The 17,068-nt window shown below is 34.4% G+C and overlaps 4 protein-coding genes across 4 annotated transcripts; 3 read left to right on the top strand and 1 right to left on the bottom strand.

The window, feature by feature from the left end:
* Positions 1–1,554: 1,554 nt before the first annotated feature.
* On the top strand, positions 1,555–2,598 carry LOC142636971 (NDR1/HIN1-like protein 13). Its single transcript, XM_075811259.1, has one exon. The coding sequence runs from the start codon at positions 1,688–1,690 to the stop codon at positions 2,354–2,356; it is 669 nt and encodes a 222-aa protein (XP_075667374.1). The 5' UTR covers positions 1,555–1,687; the 3' UTR covers positions 2,357–2,598.
* Positions 2,599–4,785: 2,187 nt separating this feature from the next.
* On the top strand, positions 4,786–5,433 carry LOC142635706 (protein NDR1-like). Its single transcript, XM_075809826.1, has one exon. It carries the CDS (start codon positions 4,786–4,788, stop codon positions 5,431–5,433), a length of 648 nt encoding a protein of 215 aa, XP_075665941.1.
* A 565-nt stretch (positions 5,434–5,998) lies between these two features.
* On the top strand, positions 5,999–6,970 carry LOC142633275 (protein NDR1-like). Its single transcript, XM_075807491.1, has one exon. It carries the CDS (start codon positions 6,209–6,211, stop codon positions 6,776–6,778), a length of 570 nt encoding a protein of 189 aa, XP_075663606.1. The 5' UTR covers positions 5,999–6,208; the 3' UTR covers positions 6,779–6,970.
* A 1,732-nt stretch (positions 6,971–8,702) lies between these two features.
* LOC142634008 (putative UDP-3-O-acylglucosamine N-acyltransferase 2, mitochondrial) lies at positions 8,703–13,687 on the bottom strand. Its single transcript, XM_075808271.1, has 10 exons — positions 13,419–13,687; positions 12,507–12,714; positions 11,310–11,386; positions 10,768–10,817; positions 10,581–10,645; positions 10,401–10,452; positions 10,255–10,325; positions 10,040–10,106; positions 9,516–9,587; positions 8,703–9,236 (listed from the first exon to the last, which is right to left on the bottom strand). The coding sequence occupies exons 1-10, from the start codon at positions 13,555–13,557 to the stop codon at positions 9,168–9,170; spliced, it is 870 nt and encodes a 289-aa protein (XP_075664386.1). The 5' UTR covers positions 13,558–13,687; the 3' UTR covers positions 8,703–9,167.
* Between the last annotated feature and the right edge of the window lie 3,381 nt (positions 13,688–17,068).

Raw genomic sequence — 17,068 nt, forward strand, 5'->3', positions numbered from 1 at the left:
ACCAGTTTCTTAGCCTTAAAAAATAAGTAGGAGAATTTTTCAGGGGTATATGCAAAAGCAACGAGAAAATGTATAAATAAAACATTATAAATCGGAATATTTTAAAGTACACATAACATTGGAGATTGGACTCAAGTCCACGAAACATATTCCCGTTAGTATTCGTATATATATATATATGTACAATTTCCACAAGCTGTAGGAAATCTTTATTAAGGCTGCATTATTTTTAGAAAAGACATGGCTACTATTGCTTAACGTTCTTCCTTTACAAAATTTATCATTCAAAAGTGTGATAACTTATAATAGAATAATGCAACTTATTTCTAAACACACAATATAAGTGTGCGTTAATATCAACTTATTTAGCTTTTTGTTGAAAATTTGCTATTACATATTTATACTTTAAAAACAATTAAGATTTTAAAAAACTAAAAACTAAAAACTTAACAAAAAATTTGAAGGCAAACAGACGCTTAATCTTAAAATGAAGATTAATTATATTTTACCCACATGTGGGCTATAACATGGCTTGAAGTCGATTCAAGTTGTGGTCTAAAAATTTGCAATTTATCTTTTTTTTTTCTTTGTTTCTTTTTTTGATGGGTATCCTTATGAGGTTTAATTATATACATATATATTGATGGAAAGGTTTAATTATAGCTGTAATTGAAGAATTTAATGTAATAAGATTGTGATCAGATTGCTACTTTGTTTCTATATCTACTTTTTATAGATTCTTTTTTTTGAGATGTTTTTTCTTAAGGTACGTTTGGTACACTGAATAGGGATTGCGGTAGGAATTGTAATATCTATTACTAGTAATAAACTGTAATGTAATGTAATAACTAAATTTATTCGTTAGTTTGGTTCTGAGTTATAACATTAAAATGAAACTTAACATTTATTTTAAGAAATATCTTACTCATCAATTATATCTCCTTAAAATTTGTTATTTTTAAATTTATGAGAGATATGTGTTATTTTTTATGATTTTTTATCTTTATAACTGTTAGATGTATATGGAAAGCTTGTTTATTTGGAAATATATTAAGTTTTGAAATTATTACACCTACTAAGGAATAACCAATACAACCTTTTAAAGAAAGAATATTTATTCTCATTTTGAAGAATAGCTATTCATAAAAAATGATTATTACTTGTAATAAAAACATAATCAAACTAAAAAATAATTAAACTATAGGAATAACTATTACACTACCGCGCTTATTACAGTCTACCAAACATGTCCTTAGTGAATAAAGCAATTTAAAGTTGATCTTTCTCAAATAATTAAATCTCATCTGGATAAAGCCCAACATTTGAGAAAGGATTCGACCAAAAGCATATATGGATGAAATATATTTATCCTACATATTAATTTTCAACTCAATTTATGCTACCTTGGACTACACAACATAAGATAAAGCTAATTATGACAGCCCGAAAAAGTGTAGTTCTCTCAAGCGCACTAAAAATGCAAAGGATCATATGGCAAAAAAGTTGAGCTCACCCACGGTTAAAACAAGGACCTTATTCCTTCCTTTCTCCATGCAAAAGAACCAAAATTCTCCTACATTTCTTTCTCTTCCTCACCACCTTTCTACATAAATACCCTAACCAAGACATCTGTTTCTGTTCATCAACATTTCCCTGAATTCCCCTCCAATTTCTTGCTCCCAAAAAAATGTACTCCCCCGGTGGATTACCAACCCGGTCCAGCCCGGTGCCCCGGCCCATGAAACGCCACCACTCCGTCCGGCAAATCGCCCACCGGGTCCATGATAGCTTCACCTCCCGACTGTGCAAGTTGATATGTGCCATTTTCTTGACACTTGTCCTAGCTGTTGGTTTGATCTCTTTCATACTATGGCTTAGTTTACGTCCACACCGTCCAAGGTTTCATATTCATGGATTTGGAGTTGTGGGCTTGGGCCAAGGTACTGACATTACCCAGATTCAATTTAATGCAACGGCCCGGAATGCAAACCATAACATTGGGATCTATTATGATTCAATGGACGGGTCGGTTTTTTACAAGGATCAGAGTATCGGGTCGAAACCGTTACTTTTTCCGTTTTATCAGGGTCCAAAGAATACAACAGACGTGGAAGACAAAATCACTGTGACAACGTTAAAAGAGAACGCTCAACGTTGGACGGAGATAATGAATGAACGTAATATGGCTCGAGTGGTTGTGTTTCGTCTAGAAATAGTTTCGATCATCCAATTTCAGATCTCCAAGTGGCATAGCAGGCCCCATCGGATGCATGCCAACTGTGAAGTTTCGGTGGGCCCAGATGGTGTGATATTGCCAATTTCTAAAGACAAGAGATGCCCTGTTTATTTCACTTGATGTATTAATGTTGTTAAGAGGGGTATCATGCATTTTCATTCTTTCTTGTTTATTATTTTCCTCTTTGCAATTCTTTAAATTTCTTTTGGTTTTGGCTATTGGGATTGGGTTTGCTTAGTAACCTATAAAGTGTATGATTGCTTAACTTGGTGTACATTCTTTGGAGATTGGTTTCAAATTATTTGATTTGTAATATCATTATTGAGGAGAAAAGAAATCAACGAACATCTTTTTCATTTTCAGCTTAAAATTTTACTTTATGCTTATCTTGGTATACTGCCATTTGGTTCCTCATTCCACCGTTCTGATTCTCTAGCTTCAAATTCAATCTCCAATTTATTTGACATAGTTTTTACTTCTCTTTCACAAATCTCTCAATAATAAGCGCATTTTTTTTTTCAATTTAGTAATTTATTTAAGAGTGAAATTTGTGTTCAGTGGCCAATTTTATTAAACATGCTAGGATGCAGATACGTGTCCGCATTTCAATTCTCAACGTGTCAAATGGAACTAACCACTAAATACAAGTCTAACCCTTCATTCAATGAAATATTTTATATATATATATATATATATATATAAAGCTTTTTGCCCATTGCTTTGGTAAAATAAAATTTTTTTGATCTCATCTTTTCAAAAGACAAGTCCTATAAATAAAAGTTAAAACAGTGTTACTTTACCAAATAATTTTAAGATAACATTATTTATATGTATAAAAGACCCTACCTATTGGTGTAAATAGTTGGATTAACATGCAATTATTGTTTACAGGATCGTAATTCTACGTCCTAATCTTAAATAGGATGGCTGCCATTAGTTTCCTCATTTCGCCCCCAAGCTAAGATAGTTAAGGCTTTATAACGCTTTTTTTTTTTTTTTTTTTTTTCCTTGTGAAACAAACACATGCACGTAAGAGAGAGGAAAAATGATTCTAATATAAAAGTACATCATAAACTCCACACAAACATGCCGTGCAGTAGTTCACTAGTTGGCTCTTAAGGTAAATAGCATATCACTTGATGCAACATGCATGAAAGCGTATGCAATATACATGATGACTAGATAGACCCTAAGAACATCTTTTGAATCCACTAGAAAAATTAAAAACTAAAGATTGAAAATTTATTGATTTCAGTTTCTTGGTTTTGCATCTTTAGCGGCAAACTTAATTCCTAAGCAAAAAATATTCAGAACATAGATCTCCATTAATATCCTATCATGTAACAACTTAATTTTGAATAAAATGATCAAAAAGCTATGGAACAAGGAAATAAAATACTATTCTTAAAAGTTCCAAAATTTAATAAAATAATAAGAATATTGAGGAGAAAGTGGCCTACTGATTTGATATAGAAAAATAAAAAGCTAAATTGCAAATAATTTCCTCTAACTTTGGCCAAAATTGAATTCAGTTTTCTTACTTTATTTTCATTCAATTGCATCTTTTAAATTTGAATTTTATTCAATTAAGACTTTTGGTTAACTTTCCTCGTATGTATGTTTGCAATAAGTTTTGCTTCTTTTTGAGTTTTTTTAATTAAAAAAATCCAACTAATATTTTTGAAACTTGCGTGCCCCACGACTATTTTTGGCAATATACAAGAAGATAAAGAAGATAATAGGTAAATAGTTGTCTTATTGAAAAGATATTAAGCTGTGAAAGTACTAACATCATGGAAAAGACGTATCTCAGAAAGAGCCATTCATACATCAACGTTCTAGCTAGCTTTTGTGCAAGGAAAAGGTTTGCTTTAGAAGAAAGACAGCCCCTGGGTTACATGTACCGATCTGATCGGTGATGCCTAATGGCTTTACATTTCTTAATTACAAAGCTTCTTAAAAAGAACTAAAAGCAACTGGTTATCCCTTTCATATATGCCTTTTCATCTTTCTCGAGTATGCACTAATAATTAGCATGGTATTTTGTTTGTAACTTGTAAGAATCCTGGAATGGTATTGGTATCAAGAGGACTTCAGTGCTAAGAAATCTTCTACATTTCTTCGTGCCGATCTACGAGCTATATATACTTTATTGTCTTAAAAAGTATGGTTTTCCACCAAAGAGCCACCACCAAAGTGTTTTAGAAATGTATAAAGAAGCATTCTTTGAGTCTCTATGATTAATGGACAACGAGTCAGCAAACCATTATGCAAAAGAGAGTTTAAATCACTATTACTTTCTTCTCAAGAAAAAAAAAATCACTAATATTTGGTCCAGTGTACTTTTGGAATAAGATTATTTTTGTTACCAAATCTTATTTATGCATGACCATCTAAAAAGAGCCTTTGAACACTGAAAAACACAAAATTTAACCCTCCTTTCTCACAAAAGTTGATTCACCAGACTAATTAAGTCCTAAAGCAACCTCTATATAATCCGAAGAAACACGTTCAATAATCAATCCCTCGAAAAATAGCATTTTTCCAATATGTCTGATCTCGAAGAAACTTCGGAATCTCAACCTACTCTCCCACAAACCTCTAACCCTGAAATTTCTATATTTCTATTTCTATTTGAGGTTGTAATCTTGTTAACATCGATCGTGGTGGTAATATGGCTGATTCTAACTCCAAAGAGTCCCATTTACATAATCACCAATGTCCACATTCCAGCCTTACATGGTAGGAATTCCACATCACATGTCTACGTTTTCTCCTTGGTTGCTATGAATTCTACTTCAAATCACACTAGGGATCCCACTGTTCTTTTGGATTTGATATTCTCAAACCCCAACAAAAGGATGGGCATCTACTACAATGACATCTACATTACCTTATTTCATGGTGATGTTCATATTGGCTCCAAGTTATTGCCAGGCTTCTACCAAGGCTACAATAATGCAACGACATATGAAATGCTAGTGGAAGCTAACAAACAGTTCTGGAAAGAAATTACAAATGGGACGATAGATTTGAGGGTTTGCTTGGAAAATGCTGTCAAATACAAGATATTCATGTCCAAGACAAAGCATCGTCAGATATATACTGAAGCTTATGTTCCAGTTGGTTCAAATGGGAGGATGTTAGGAAAGAAGAATATAAAGCTACACCACATATCCAATCAGATAAAAAATTGAAATTAAGACTTGTTTCATAGGACTAAAGTTTGAATTTTTTATTTTTCCATCATGTAGTATAATTTCTTCCATTACCATTCTTGTTTTTTATTTGCTGAAGTTGGTTTGGCATCTCTGCAAGCTAGACTAGAAATATAGCGCCAAGCATATGATTATAGTTTTAAGTACTGGAAGCCTGTGGCTTTATATCAACAAATTCTTTGTCCCACCTATTCGAGGATGACCATACTTCCTACAAATTCACAGAACTGAACATGCATTTTCTCAGTTCCCCTCGATCCTTGTTATAATGTTATGTTTCATAAACAGTCTCTCTTAGACTAGAACATGATGTTTATTATATTTTGTCATGCAATAACTAGTTTATTGAAATGACTGCATGCGCCACTAGTACAGATAAGAAGCTTGATATAGAGGTTTTCATTCCTTAAAGATTCTTAAATTCCTTTATACACTCCAAGCACAAACATATAAGCTTCCACCTAGCTTCTTTCATGTGCCAACTATGAGGTTTAATTAAGGTCATTACGCGTGAGAAAAAGCATAAAAGCACCCCTGAAGAAAAGAATGATTCTTCTTGTCCATATAACCTGAACAACATGCATCCACCTCTAATATTCCCCTTTCCCTTTCATTAACAACCTTCAAATGAAAGCCTCAAGCCTATCTCCCTTATCCTCATAAAATCAGTGCTTCTCCTACCATATTCAATTCTGAAATGATATGTAATTCCAGTTGAAACCTCCTTCTGATCATCTTACACCACAGCAAAAAGATGTGTGAAGTTAAGAACTTCTATCTATGGCTGCTCCAAATTCTAGCACTCTTGGGTATCCTAGCCTTGTGTCTATGGCTAATCTTACGTCCCAAAGCTCCCAACTATTCCATTGTTGACATCACCATCCCACCAGGCTCATTAGCCAGTAGTGAGGATCAAAATGCCACTATCTACTATGACCTTGAAATTGAAAATCCAAACAAAGACTCAAGCGTATATTATGATGACCTTTTGTTCACTTTTTATTATGATCAGTATACAGTAGGACAGAAAACAATACCTTCTTTCCATCAAGGAAGAAGTAAAACTCGTCAAGTAGTTGATTATTTGGAGGTCAAACCGAGTGTTTGGAAATCTTTTCGCAATGCAATATCAAATGGAAAAGCCGAGTTGAAGGCGAGTTTATTAACTAAAGTTCGATATAAGACTTGGGGACAGAGGAGTAAGCATCATAAATTAGATTTGGTAGGTATTCTACCAATTGGCTCGGATGGGAAGATTTCAGGTAAGAAGAAAAAGATTAAGCTACGCCATTCTTCCAGGAAATGGAGAAAGTATAAAGCTTGAGTCATTATGGTTGGTAATTACTACATGATTAGATGTTTTTGTATCATTATACACAGAAAGAAGGGTTGTGGAATTACTTTGTTTTTAGGTTAATCTACAATTTGTTGTCTTATATTTGTGTAGTGTTTTACAAAGTAATACTTGTGTAGCACCCAAAAAAAAAAAAACTCTATATGTTAATACAATTGCTTGGAACTTTAAAGGCTTTATTTATTTATCTTTTCCAAGTGAAAATGGTTCGAAGGTTTTACCATAATTGATACTCAATTCTTTCTTCTAGTAACAGGCTTCTTTTACGTCAATTAGAGGCAGCAAAGCTCGAGCAATACCAATCTTAAGCTCTCCAAAATCCAAATGCAATATATTTGATTAGATTCGACCATTCTATAACATATTTACTCAAAATTTTCTTTAAGGTAATTAGGAGGTAAGACAGCCATTAAGCTCAACTATCCTTGTAAAGTAAGCAAAGGATTTGCTTAAATGTTAGAAAGTTGTAGCATGCGAAACTACAGAGCAATAGTGTGAATCCAATCTTGCATAGCAACAAAGCAATCCAATGTTCTTCAAAAAAAAAATGCTTATTCTGCAAATTGGTTAAATAATAAATACACGTCAAGAGATCCCATATTGTGAGTCAAAACATGGCTTTAAAGTTATAATAAGCATAGAGTACATGAAATTTGTTCTTGCAAATTGGGATTCGAATGTACTATTAAGTGGCAGGGGAAGCGATAAATTTATATTCAATTGGGAGATCCGATTTTACATGCAAATTATGAGCTAAAGAAAGTATGTATATTTGGCATCCATTTGCTTAGGAAAGGACAAGTTGAAAGGAAGAAAAAGAGGCAATAAAAGCAAACTAAAGAAAAAGTAAAAGATTTTTTTTTTCTTTTTTTTTTCTTTTTCCCTTTTAAGCTATACCAATTAATAAGGTAAGGCCGGGAGCAATCCAATTCTGCAAGCAATTCTTTTTCGTCATCTTAGCAGAGAGACTAAATTTTTTCCCTCAAGTTTTCTCATAGGTATTTGGTTAGCAAGAAAAGTTTGTAGGAAATATTTTTAACTTTTTCTTGATACACAATTTTGTTTATAAATGCGGAAGATTTGAAGAAAACCATTCCCTGTAAGAACATAGTTAAAGGTTGGATTTTTTTTTGAAAATAACTATAAAATCCAAACTATATTATTAGTTAGCCAATGTTTGAAACTATTTTGGTATCTAACAAACTGAGTCCCTTAAACTCAATTTTGGAGAGCAAAATCGAGTTCAGAGAACTCGATTTCATTTAAATTGAATTTCCAGCGTTGCGGACTCGATTTCTCCGTCTCTCACCCTCAACCAAAAACCCAAACTAGAGACCCAGGTGGGGACAGCAAAGCCAAAGCAATAGCATTGGGTTTGTTGGCGAAGACGGAGATCAAACCAGAGAGATCAAACTCGTTTCTTGACGAAGTGAGAGACGGAGAGAGCATGCCTAAGAAATCGAGCTCCAGCGAAGGGGACAAGGAAGCACCACGCCGGTGTAGATGAACCACCACGCCGTTCCGAACACAACCGCCAAGGCCCGCCGAGTTCGACTCTGAGTTCCAAGTCCACATTCGAGCCGTAATCATGACATTGATAAGGTGGGTTTGATGATTTCGTTATGCTCTCTAGGTTTGCTTGGATTTGTGTTGTTTCTCTCCTGTTTGATTGTTGGAGAAGAAGTGTGATGAGAGAGTACTAAAATCGAGTTTGTAAGCGTCGATTTTAGGGAAATCGATTTTTACGAACTCGATTTCACTAAACCAAAATCGAGTTTATTGTGCTCGGATTGTTAGTTTCCCAAATAGTTTTGAAAATGTTATAACTAACGAAATTGTTTAAAAATCATTGTTATTTTGAAGAAAAAAAAATCCTTAAAGGTTTGATCCACACTTTTTCTTGCTAACCGAAGGAATAGAAAATTTTGAAAAACAGTGAAGTTTTTCTTTTCCTTTTTATTGTCAATCATTCAGAGGCTTAACACAAACAGATTTTCTACCCCTAATATGGATCCTTTTCTGCAGGCACCCATTGAATTTTTCTAGCAGCTGCCCTGTGCTTGTCCCAAGCCCAAATTCAAAACTAGCTTGCCCCCCAACTCAATGAAGAAGTTTTCCTAACCCTACCATAAACCCTAGACTTTATGAAGCTGGGGGATCCATTCAAGTTATAGTTTCCATAAACTCGAAGTTACTATAAAATTTGCCACAGATCTAGATTCACTACCAATTACAGTTCTTTACCACTAAGCAAGGAAGTGCCTAACAAGCTAGACATCTATTAGGATTCGGACAACCTTTGTGTCATCCAGTTGGGTCTCAGATCGAACCCAGAATAGCATATCATTAGACATCCTACTTAAGGAACCCTTTTCTTTGAAGTCTGGAATTGGGTAGCAACTTGTCTTCGCCACTCACGAATTGGAACCTGCATAGCAACCAAAAGAAATATAAAACAAATTCATATATAGTAGCTCCAAATTTCCAGTCAGTCAGCACCAACAAGTTTGGCTGACATGCTCAGTCATCCAATTGTGGAATGGGTAATACTTGATGCACACAAGCTGTTATACAGTTTTATACACCCTATTTTAGAACTCTGTAAAATGTGTAAAAAAGTGTAATAGTTCGTGTATAATAAACACCACCCTCACGGAACACATTAAAATAACAAACAAATTAAAGAACATAATAATACAATCCTTACAGCAGGGAAGCCACCATAATCTCCAGGTTCTTTGATATCCTTGGTGACACAGCTAATAGCAGCAAGCCGGACCTGCAAGTCCATGTGAATAGATATCTTGTTTTCAACCCAATATTTTTTACTCTCTAGTTGATGAAATGCAGTCCCATAGTAATTCTAAATATATTATGATTGAAGCCATGTGCACTCCATATGAACAAATTGTAAGAGCACAGAAGCACATTTTAAGTATGCGGGCAAAAGATGAACGTTTCAGGGTTTTATGAATTCACTTCAGAGTTCAAACGAGTGTAGAAAAGGGAGTAAAAAATTAGTAAACCACAGCTTGGATGTGAAAATTCTAAAGCCAGATCAAAGTTAAATAGTCTCCTCTCCTGACAATGTTTCCAATAAAATCAGATGTGAAAATATTTTAAATGGTTTATACATTATCACTACATTATGCTACAAAGACAGCCTTCTTTTAATTACAAAATTGATTCCTTCTATTCTATCCAGCAAAAAAAAAAAAAAAAAATTTATACCTTTGATACAATGGAAACATGATCCCGAACAGCTACCCTTCCCCCCAAAGTTACGTAGTCTCCTATCCTGAAAAGAACATACAAGACAAAGTTGTAAATCTTAATTCTTGGAAAATTAACTTCTCCAACTACTTAGGAAAGTTGGTTAAAGCTATTATACTAGGAACTTGATAAATAAATGAACAATTAAAAAACATTGATTAAAAGTAACATACGTCACTGAACCCGCAATGCCAACTTGTCCACAAAGCATACAACTTCTCCCAATAACTACATTATGACCAATCTGCAATGCCAACAAGACTAGAAATCACAAATTCCAGAATTAATTGAATACCAATCAAGAAGGCAAAAAACCAACCTGAACTAAATTATCTATCTTTGAGTGATCCCCAATTACTGTATCTCTCCAACTGCATATCCAAATAGGTGGTGGAATTATTACTCCAGCCTATAGCTTCAAGTTCAAACTGATACAGAAAATATGTATATGCACATGAACACACTATAAATGATACTCAAAAGCCGTTACATGTCTCACCTCCCCCTGTCAATGCATGTATTTGCACCAATCTCCACATTGTTCCCTATCCTAGCATTCAGCATCTGAGAAGAAAAAACAAGATATCTAAAATAGGGTACTTTATTGCTGATCCAACAAGGAACAAGAATACCCAAAGAAGACAATATAACAAGTTAGGTTATTAAAAAACTTTAGTATCACCAACCTGAGGTTTCTTCAACATGTTCCCTTTCTCATCCACAAAAAACCCAAACCCTGCAGGTCAACAATGTGGCACCTACTATCAGAATATAGAACTGGATTTATAATAAAAGCTCAATTTCACATTGAAAATAGTGTTGTTACCACAATAAATAACTCCTATAATTAAAGAAGTGTAAAGGGTAGGAAAAAATATTGGTATGTTGAAGGTTTAGTGTTGGGCCATAATTTAAAATTTAAGATTAAGGTCTTCAAGCAAGGAGCATTATAAGCAGCAGAGGTGGCAAGAATTGACTAACAGGTAGCACCTAGCAGAACAGATGAAAAATTAAGATATATTCTACACTATTCCTCAGTAACCACATGCACCATGATACATATCAATAGTTCAGTACCATGTCTGAAAAGTTGTTTATCAAAAAAAGAAAAGTCTGAAAAGTCAATCACTTGATACATATCGCAATCAGTAATATGCAAGGGAGAAAATTTGATATCAGTTAATAAAAAGATGACTAATGAACCAAGCTGATAGTTATCAAGCCTTACCATCTTGACCAATGCAAACTCCATTGTGGATTGCACACGAATCACCTACAGTGCAATTAGTGAGTACAACATTATACCTGGAAAAAACACAGTAGTTTTGTTAAATGCCTATTAGGATAAATGTTTTTTTTATAAGTAGAAGCCATATTAGTATAAATGTAAATGATTTATGAACTTAAATTTGATAAATTGAGCTGTATGTATACATGATACATGTGTATGCTCTTGCATTCACACATGCACACAACTAAAGAGTGCAGGAATAACAATGATCAGGCTTACTGTCACAACCAAAGAATACCACTGCTAGCTTCATTTGTGTTATACCCCAAAAAGACTAGTCAAGTTACAATTGGAGGATCTAGTAATTGTTTATATAGCCTACAATGATGTAGCACACTTACAATTTGGGACTCAACACACATCCATGCAACACATATTATCATCCAATTTAGTCAAATCCAAACAACCTAGCATATCACATTAGGATTGCTGAAAACAAATCTGACATATAAGCTACCAGTCTACCATCATACACGAATTAATAGTCACCACTCAAACTAGCATAAGCACATAACCAGCAGGTTAAGTTGCTTCATTCTTCACCTTTTTCTTTACAAGTATTCTTCACTTTGTTCATGTGTAAGACCAGTTTTTTTATTTCCAATATTTTACAGATGAAAAGGGAACCAAAAAAAAAAAACAGTTGGAGCACAAAAGCTGCTGCCCAATATTTCCAGATTATAATTAAAGAATCAAACATTTTAAAATGTCCTACTTTTTTTTGTTTGATAGGTAACATGTTAAAATGTTCTTGTTATTCTGTATTTTCTAGGAAAAGGCAATAAACCTACAGGAATTTTTCATGATATTTCAAAAAATTCAGGGCTTTTAAGGAACTTAACCTCAATCAAGAACAATTCCATTAATTAAATACAAGAAAAGGGGTGAGGGAATGACTAATCAACACATTTTACTCTGCTTATCCATTCTGTGTTACTACATAATAAATCTCCCCAGGAATTTTTTATTTTTTATTTTTAACTTTATTCTTAGTGCACATAGGCTTCAGTGAAACTGAAGAGACAAATGAGCAGTGAAGACTACCATACGATATAAAGATCACAGTAACACCACATTGGCATTATACCATATTAGTTGCAATATCTCTGTTGCTGCATAAAGAAGAAACTTCACCCTATTTTTGTCAATTGGCCGATTGTAACAGAAGGTCCAATAACAGTTCCTGATCCAATATGAACATATGCACCAACAACAGATTTTGGATGAACTATGGCACCAATCTCTATTAGTGCTGTTGGGTCAATGCAAGCGGACTTGTGGAAAGTTCCACCTCCATTATGCCATCTTTGAAACTCTTGGTAATGTACTCCAGCACCATCCTCTAATCTTAGAATTCAAGGCATGTGAGTATGTGACAAATGCCAGTTAATGTAAGCCATGGAAGTAAAACCACATGAACTTCAAAAATGTATGCTTATAAAATTATTTTTTAAAATCAAAATAATTCTAAGCCCAAAAAACATAGAAAATTTAATAAGGACAGTTGACATCATACTGAAATGAAAACAATGCAAATAAGCTTCATAACCCATGTCAACAAAGCAACATGATCTTTTGAATTTCAGTAAAAATCAATCATCACTCATTAAAAACACCTCAAGCTAGACTATTATCACATTACAATATATAAAACATTTGCATTTACTGGGGAGGTTTTTAACACAACAACATAAAATGTGGTCAGCACCTAGCATCCCAATGATCTCATAGTAAATGTATTGCACTCAGCAATATTAGACTACGCGCTGTGCTTAATGTTTTTAGATAATGCCTAAGCTCACTTCTCAACAAGCCTTCACCTTGAGTATTTCCCTTTTTTCATTCTTGGTACAATTCAAATACGCATTCATTATAAGCTCAATCAACAAAAACGCATACCAAGCATCTACAACGTGGTATATAGCAAGACATGTACTAGTCTCTAAACGGGTTTACTCTCACAGACATTTTCACAAACAGTTCTAGTGCAAAAAAAATTATTAAAAAATAAAAACACTTCAAACTTCATAGTTCAACAAGACGTACCAGACCCAGTTTGGCCAGCGCCAACGGAGAAGCTGCAACGACTATTACCATTAGTCCACGGAGATAAAACACGAATATAGGCGTTTCTGTTGAGGGACACGAGGTGAGACATTGCTAATTTTTTAACAGTGAGTGACATGGCTGAGAGAAGAATGGGTCTTACGTTGTTCTATTTATGTTAATGTAACGTGAGTTGAAAGTTGAATTTCTGTTAGGGAAATGGGAAAGAAAGTGCCTCGGCTTGTCTGCTTCTGAAGACAGCTACGGAGTACGGACAGAGACAGAGGGGCTGTCTCGTTATTCCAACTAGGTAATAAGGGTATTTCGGTCTACCGGATGATAATGTTTTACACGGACGGTAGTTGCACACTGCACTTGCATTCGGCATATAATTATAAGGGTATTTTGGTCATAAAAGTTATTTTTTCGTTTTTTTTTCATCATCATCATTATTTTCCTAGGTACTTTGAGAGTTATATATATATATATATATATATATATATATAAATTCTACTCTAATATAATTTAAGTGTATGTGTGTATAAAGATTCTCTGGAGATTTGAATCTCAGCCCTTACCCCTACACCTCATAAGTATTTATACCTAAGGAGTGATCATCGCATCAAGAATGCGCGGTCTTAATACTTTAAGAGTTGAAACTAAACCTTTTTGAGAATCGAAGTTGACTTGTCTTAGGCAAGTAGACTTGTTGTTTTAAAGCTTGAAGTTGGGCTTAACAATTTTGGTATACTTAAGGATTTAAAGCATGGTGAAAATAGCTAAATATTACGTTTTGATAAAATTTGTGGCAAATTAGCATTGTTTCAAAAATATCTAGCAATCTACCATTTTTTTAGTATTCGAATTTTACAAAATAGAGTTTTAAATAGTACTCAAGTTTAGTGAACTCGAGTTCCTAGGTGAGTTGCCAGCGTGACTCTGCTGACCTAGAATTTGAGGAAATAAAAAAATAATGTGGTACTTGATATTGCGGGAATCGAGTATTTTATAGTACTCGAGCTTAAAAAAGTTGAGTACCTTGTTTTTCTTTTTCTTTTTTCTACTTTTTGTTTGTACAAAACTTTTACTTATTTCATCTTCAATTGCTTGTGACCATTATGTCCACCATGTTGGGTGCATCATAGCACCGTGGGTCCAACCCACTCTTGATAAAACACCTCATTAAAGAGGTGGTTGGACAAGCCACAAAGTTCACCCTATTTTCTTCTTGGGCAATGACTTAGGTGTGTTGGACACGCTGAGGAGAAAAAGAAGAAAAGAAAGGGGCTGATGCATTAAGGCTATTCGGCCTAAGGGAGAGTTGAAGGGGAAAAAAAAAGTGGCTAAAGCAAAGTCAAGGCAAGTGAGTTGCAATTATTGTGATTTGATGTCAAGAGCGTAAAAGGAAGAAAAGAAGGAAAATATGAAGAAATAAATGCAAGAAGTGAGCAAGAAGTGAGAGGTCATTTGGCTAGTGAGCAAGTAGTGAAGTCCCAGCCTCTGTGTCTGTGTTGAGCGTTTCCTTTTCTTTTTTTTAATGCACGCGGATTACACTGTTCAAGAGACATCACGCATTGTTCACGCACTGTGCACTCACTGTTCACAGGACCCACTACCACTTTATTCAGAAAAAAAATAATATTAAAAATGGGTCTCACAATACTATTCACACATTTAAAAATTATTTTGCTACAGAGTTTTCAATGTTCAACAAAATAAGCGGTATCCAAACAAATCCTTAGGGTCCGTTTGGATTCAAATTATTCTCCCTACGTTTGTGTTTCTTTTTTTCTTATTTTAACTTACCATCACCTCTTGCACTGTTCATGGAACATGAACAGTGCAATCAGGCAAATTAACAGTAACCCACGTGTGAATAGTAATTTTTTATTATTTTCTGTTTCAACAAAATAAGCAGTATCCAAACGCACCCTAAGTGCAGTCTTGAAGAACTGGTGGACAACGATCGAAAGCAGTTGAAAATGAAAAAAGTAAAAGTTTTGCACAAAACAAAAAGTAGAAAAAAAGAAAAAAAAAACCACCAAAGACGCAATTGCCACCGCACATAGCCATGAACTAACCAAATCAGCTAGCCACCACTGCATGTAGTGGAGATGATAGATTTAGCCACCAACTAGAATAAGCCTAATCATTTACACAAATTAGAAGCCCTAATTGGGGAAGAACAAAATCCAACACCGTCAGCCCACCATGACACGACACCGCCACCAAATACAACAAAACTCTCCCTTGAACCACCACCACAACAACACCATATACATTAAATCCCAAATACAACCATATCAAACAACTAAATCCAATATCAAACCCACATCAGAATTGAAACTCCATTAAAAATCCAAAACTGATTTGCACGAGTTGAAAAAGATCCATTTGTTGGGAAAATATTGAATAGTCGAGGCAATTTAAGGCTAGAAGTCCTAATTGTGTTGCTGTTTTGATCTTTAGGGAAAATAATTGTGTACTCCCGAAGTACCATAAATGCGTATCCCCTCCTCTCACATGAATGGTTGGTCCTACTAATTAAATTCATAGTGAGACCCACCATTTATGTGAGAGGAAGGAGTACGCATTTATAGTACTCCGGAAGTATCTAATAGTTTTCCGATCTTTAGACCACCACCAACAACTATAACCCAGCAGATCTACTGTAATCCACTTCAATCCATGGCATTCTATAAGTGAAAGATGACAAATGAGAGAGAGAGAGAGAGAGAGAGAGAGAGAGAGAGAGAGAGAATAATAAAAAATATTTTTTATATTTATTTATTTAGATTTGGCGAGTAACAATCTCACGCCACTAGTAAAAAATTATTGTTCATTGTTAACATTTTTTTTCTGAGTTAGTTTGTTGAGTCTAGTGCATGAGGTTTTTGTGGGTATTTAGTTATATTTTTAGCATCAACCTATTGACTAAGAGTATTCTCATCAACAATTCTAAAAAAATCTAGCATTCATCATCTCAAAACCTAATTTTATAACATATAACACACCACTTTACAATACAACCTATATCAAAACTTCTATTTTTTACAATTTTATTTAAATATTATTTATTTATTAATTTTCAATAATTTTTTATTTTTATTCTCTCTCTCTTTCTCTCTCTCTCTTTTTCTCATAGCACCACCGACGCCACACTACCAATCAGAACCCATAACCTGCAAATCGGAACCCAAGGTGTGAGAGAGAGATAATCATAGATCTGAACCAGTGAGGGCGAGTGGGAGGGGGAATCAGAGGCAGCGGCGACCTGGTAACGTTGTGGCCAAAGAGTAGAGAGATCGAGTGACTGAGAGTAGAGAAATCAGCGATGTTGCAGACGAAGAGTAGAGAGATCGAGTGATTGAGAGTAGAGAGATTGGCGACGAATAGAGATCGGCTACGAGCACAACAGACCATGAGCCATAGAGAGAGAAGAGAGAACAGAGATGAAAGAAGTGAGAGAGAGGAAAGAGAATGAAAATTTAGAAAGTGCCGTTAGGGAATAAAAAACTATTTTTTATTTTACAATACAGCTACAGTGCCCTCTCAAAAATGAGATTGCACTGTAGCAAGATTGTAAATTTTATAACATATACCAGTTTTGATGGAGATGGTTTTTTGGAGTTTAGATGCTACAAAATAGC

The sequence above is a fragment of the Castanea sativa genome, chromosome 5, assembly GCF_040712315.1.
Source record: "Castanea sativa cultivar Marrone di Chiusa Pesio chromosome 5, ASM4071231v1".
Classification (NCBI taxonomy): Eukaryota; Viridiplantae; Streptophyta; class Magnoliopsida; order Fagales; family Fagaceae; genus Castanea; species Castanea sativa.

Bases quoted from the DNA above. Each gene is read 5' to 3' on its own strand.
- LOC142636971 (XM_075811259.1), top strand. From the start codon at position 1,688: ATGTACTCCCCCGGTGGATTACCAACCCGGTCCAGCCCGGTGCCCCGG.
- LOC142635706 (XM_075809826.1), top strand. From the start codon at position 4,786: ATGTCTGATCTCGAAGAAACTTCGGAATCTCAACCTACTCTCCCACAA.
- LOC142633275 (XM_075807491.1), top strand. From the start codon at position 6,209: ATGTGTGAAGTTAAGAACTTCTATCTATGGCTGCTCCAAATTCTAGCA.
- LOC142634008 (XM_075808271.1), bottom strand. From the start codon at position 13,557: ATGTCACTCACTGTTAAAAAATTAGCAATGTCTCACCTCGTGTCCCTC. The intron at 10,818-11,309 runs GTAAGGCTTGAT...GTTGACCTGCAG, and splicing joins AGTTTGCATTGGTCAAGATG to GGTTTGGGTTTTTTGTGGAT. The intron at 10,107-10,254 runs GTATGTTACTTT...TGTTCTTTTCAG, and splicing joins GGCATTGCGGGTTCAGTGAC to GATAGGAGACTACGTAACTT.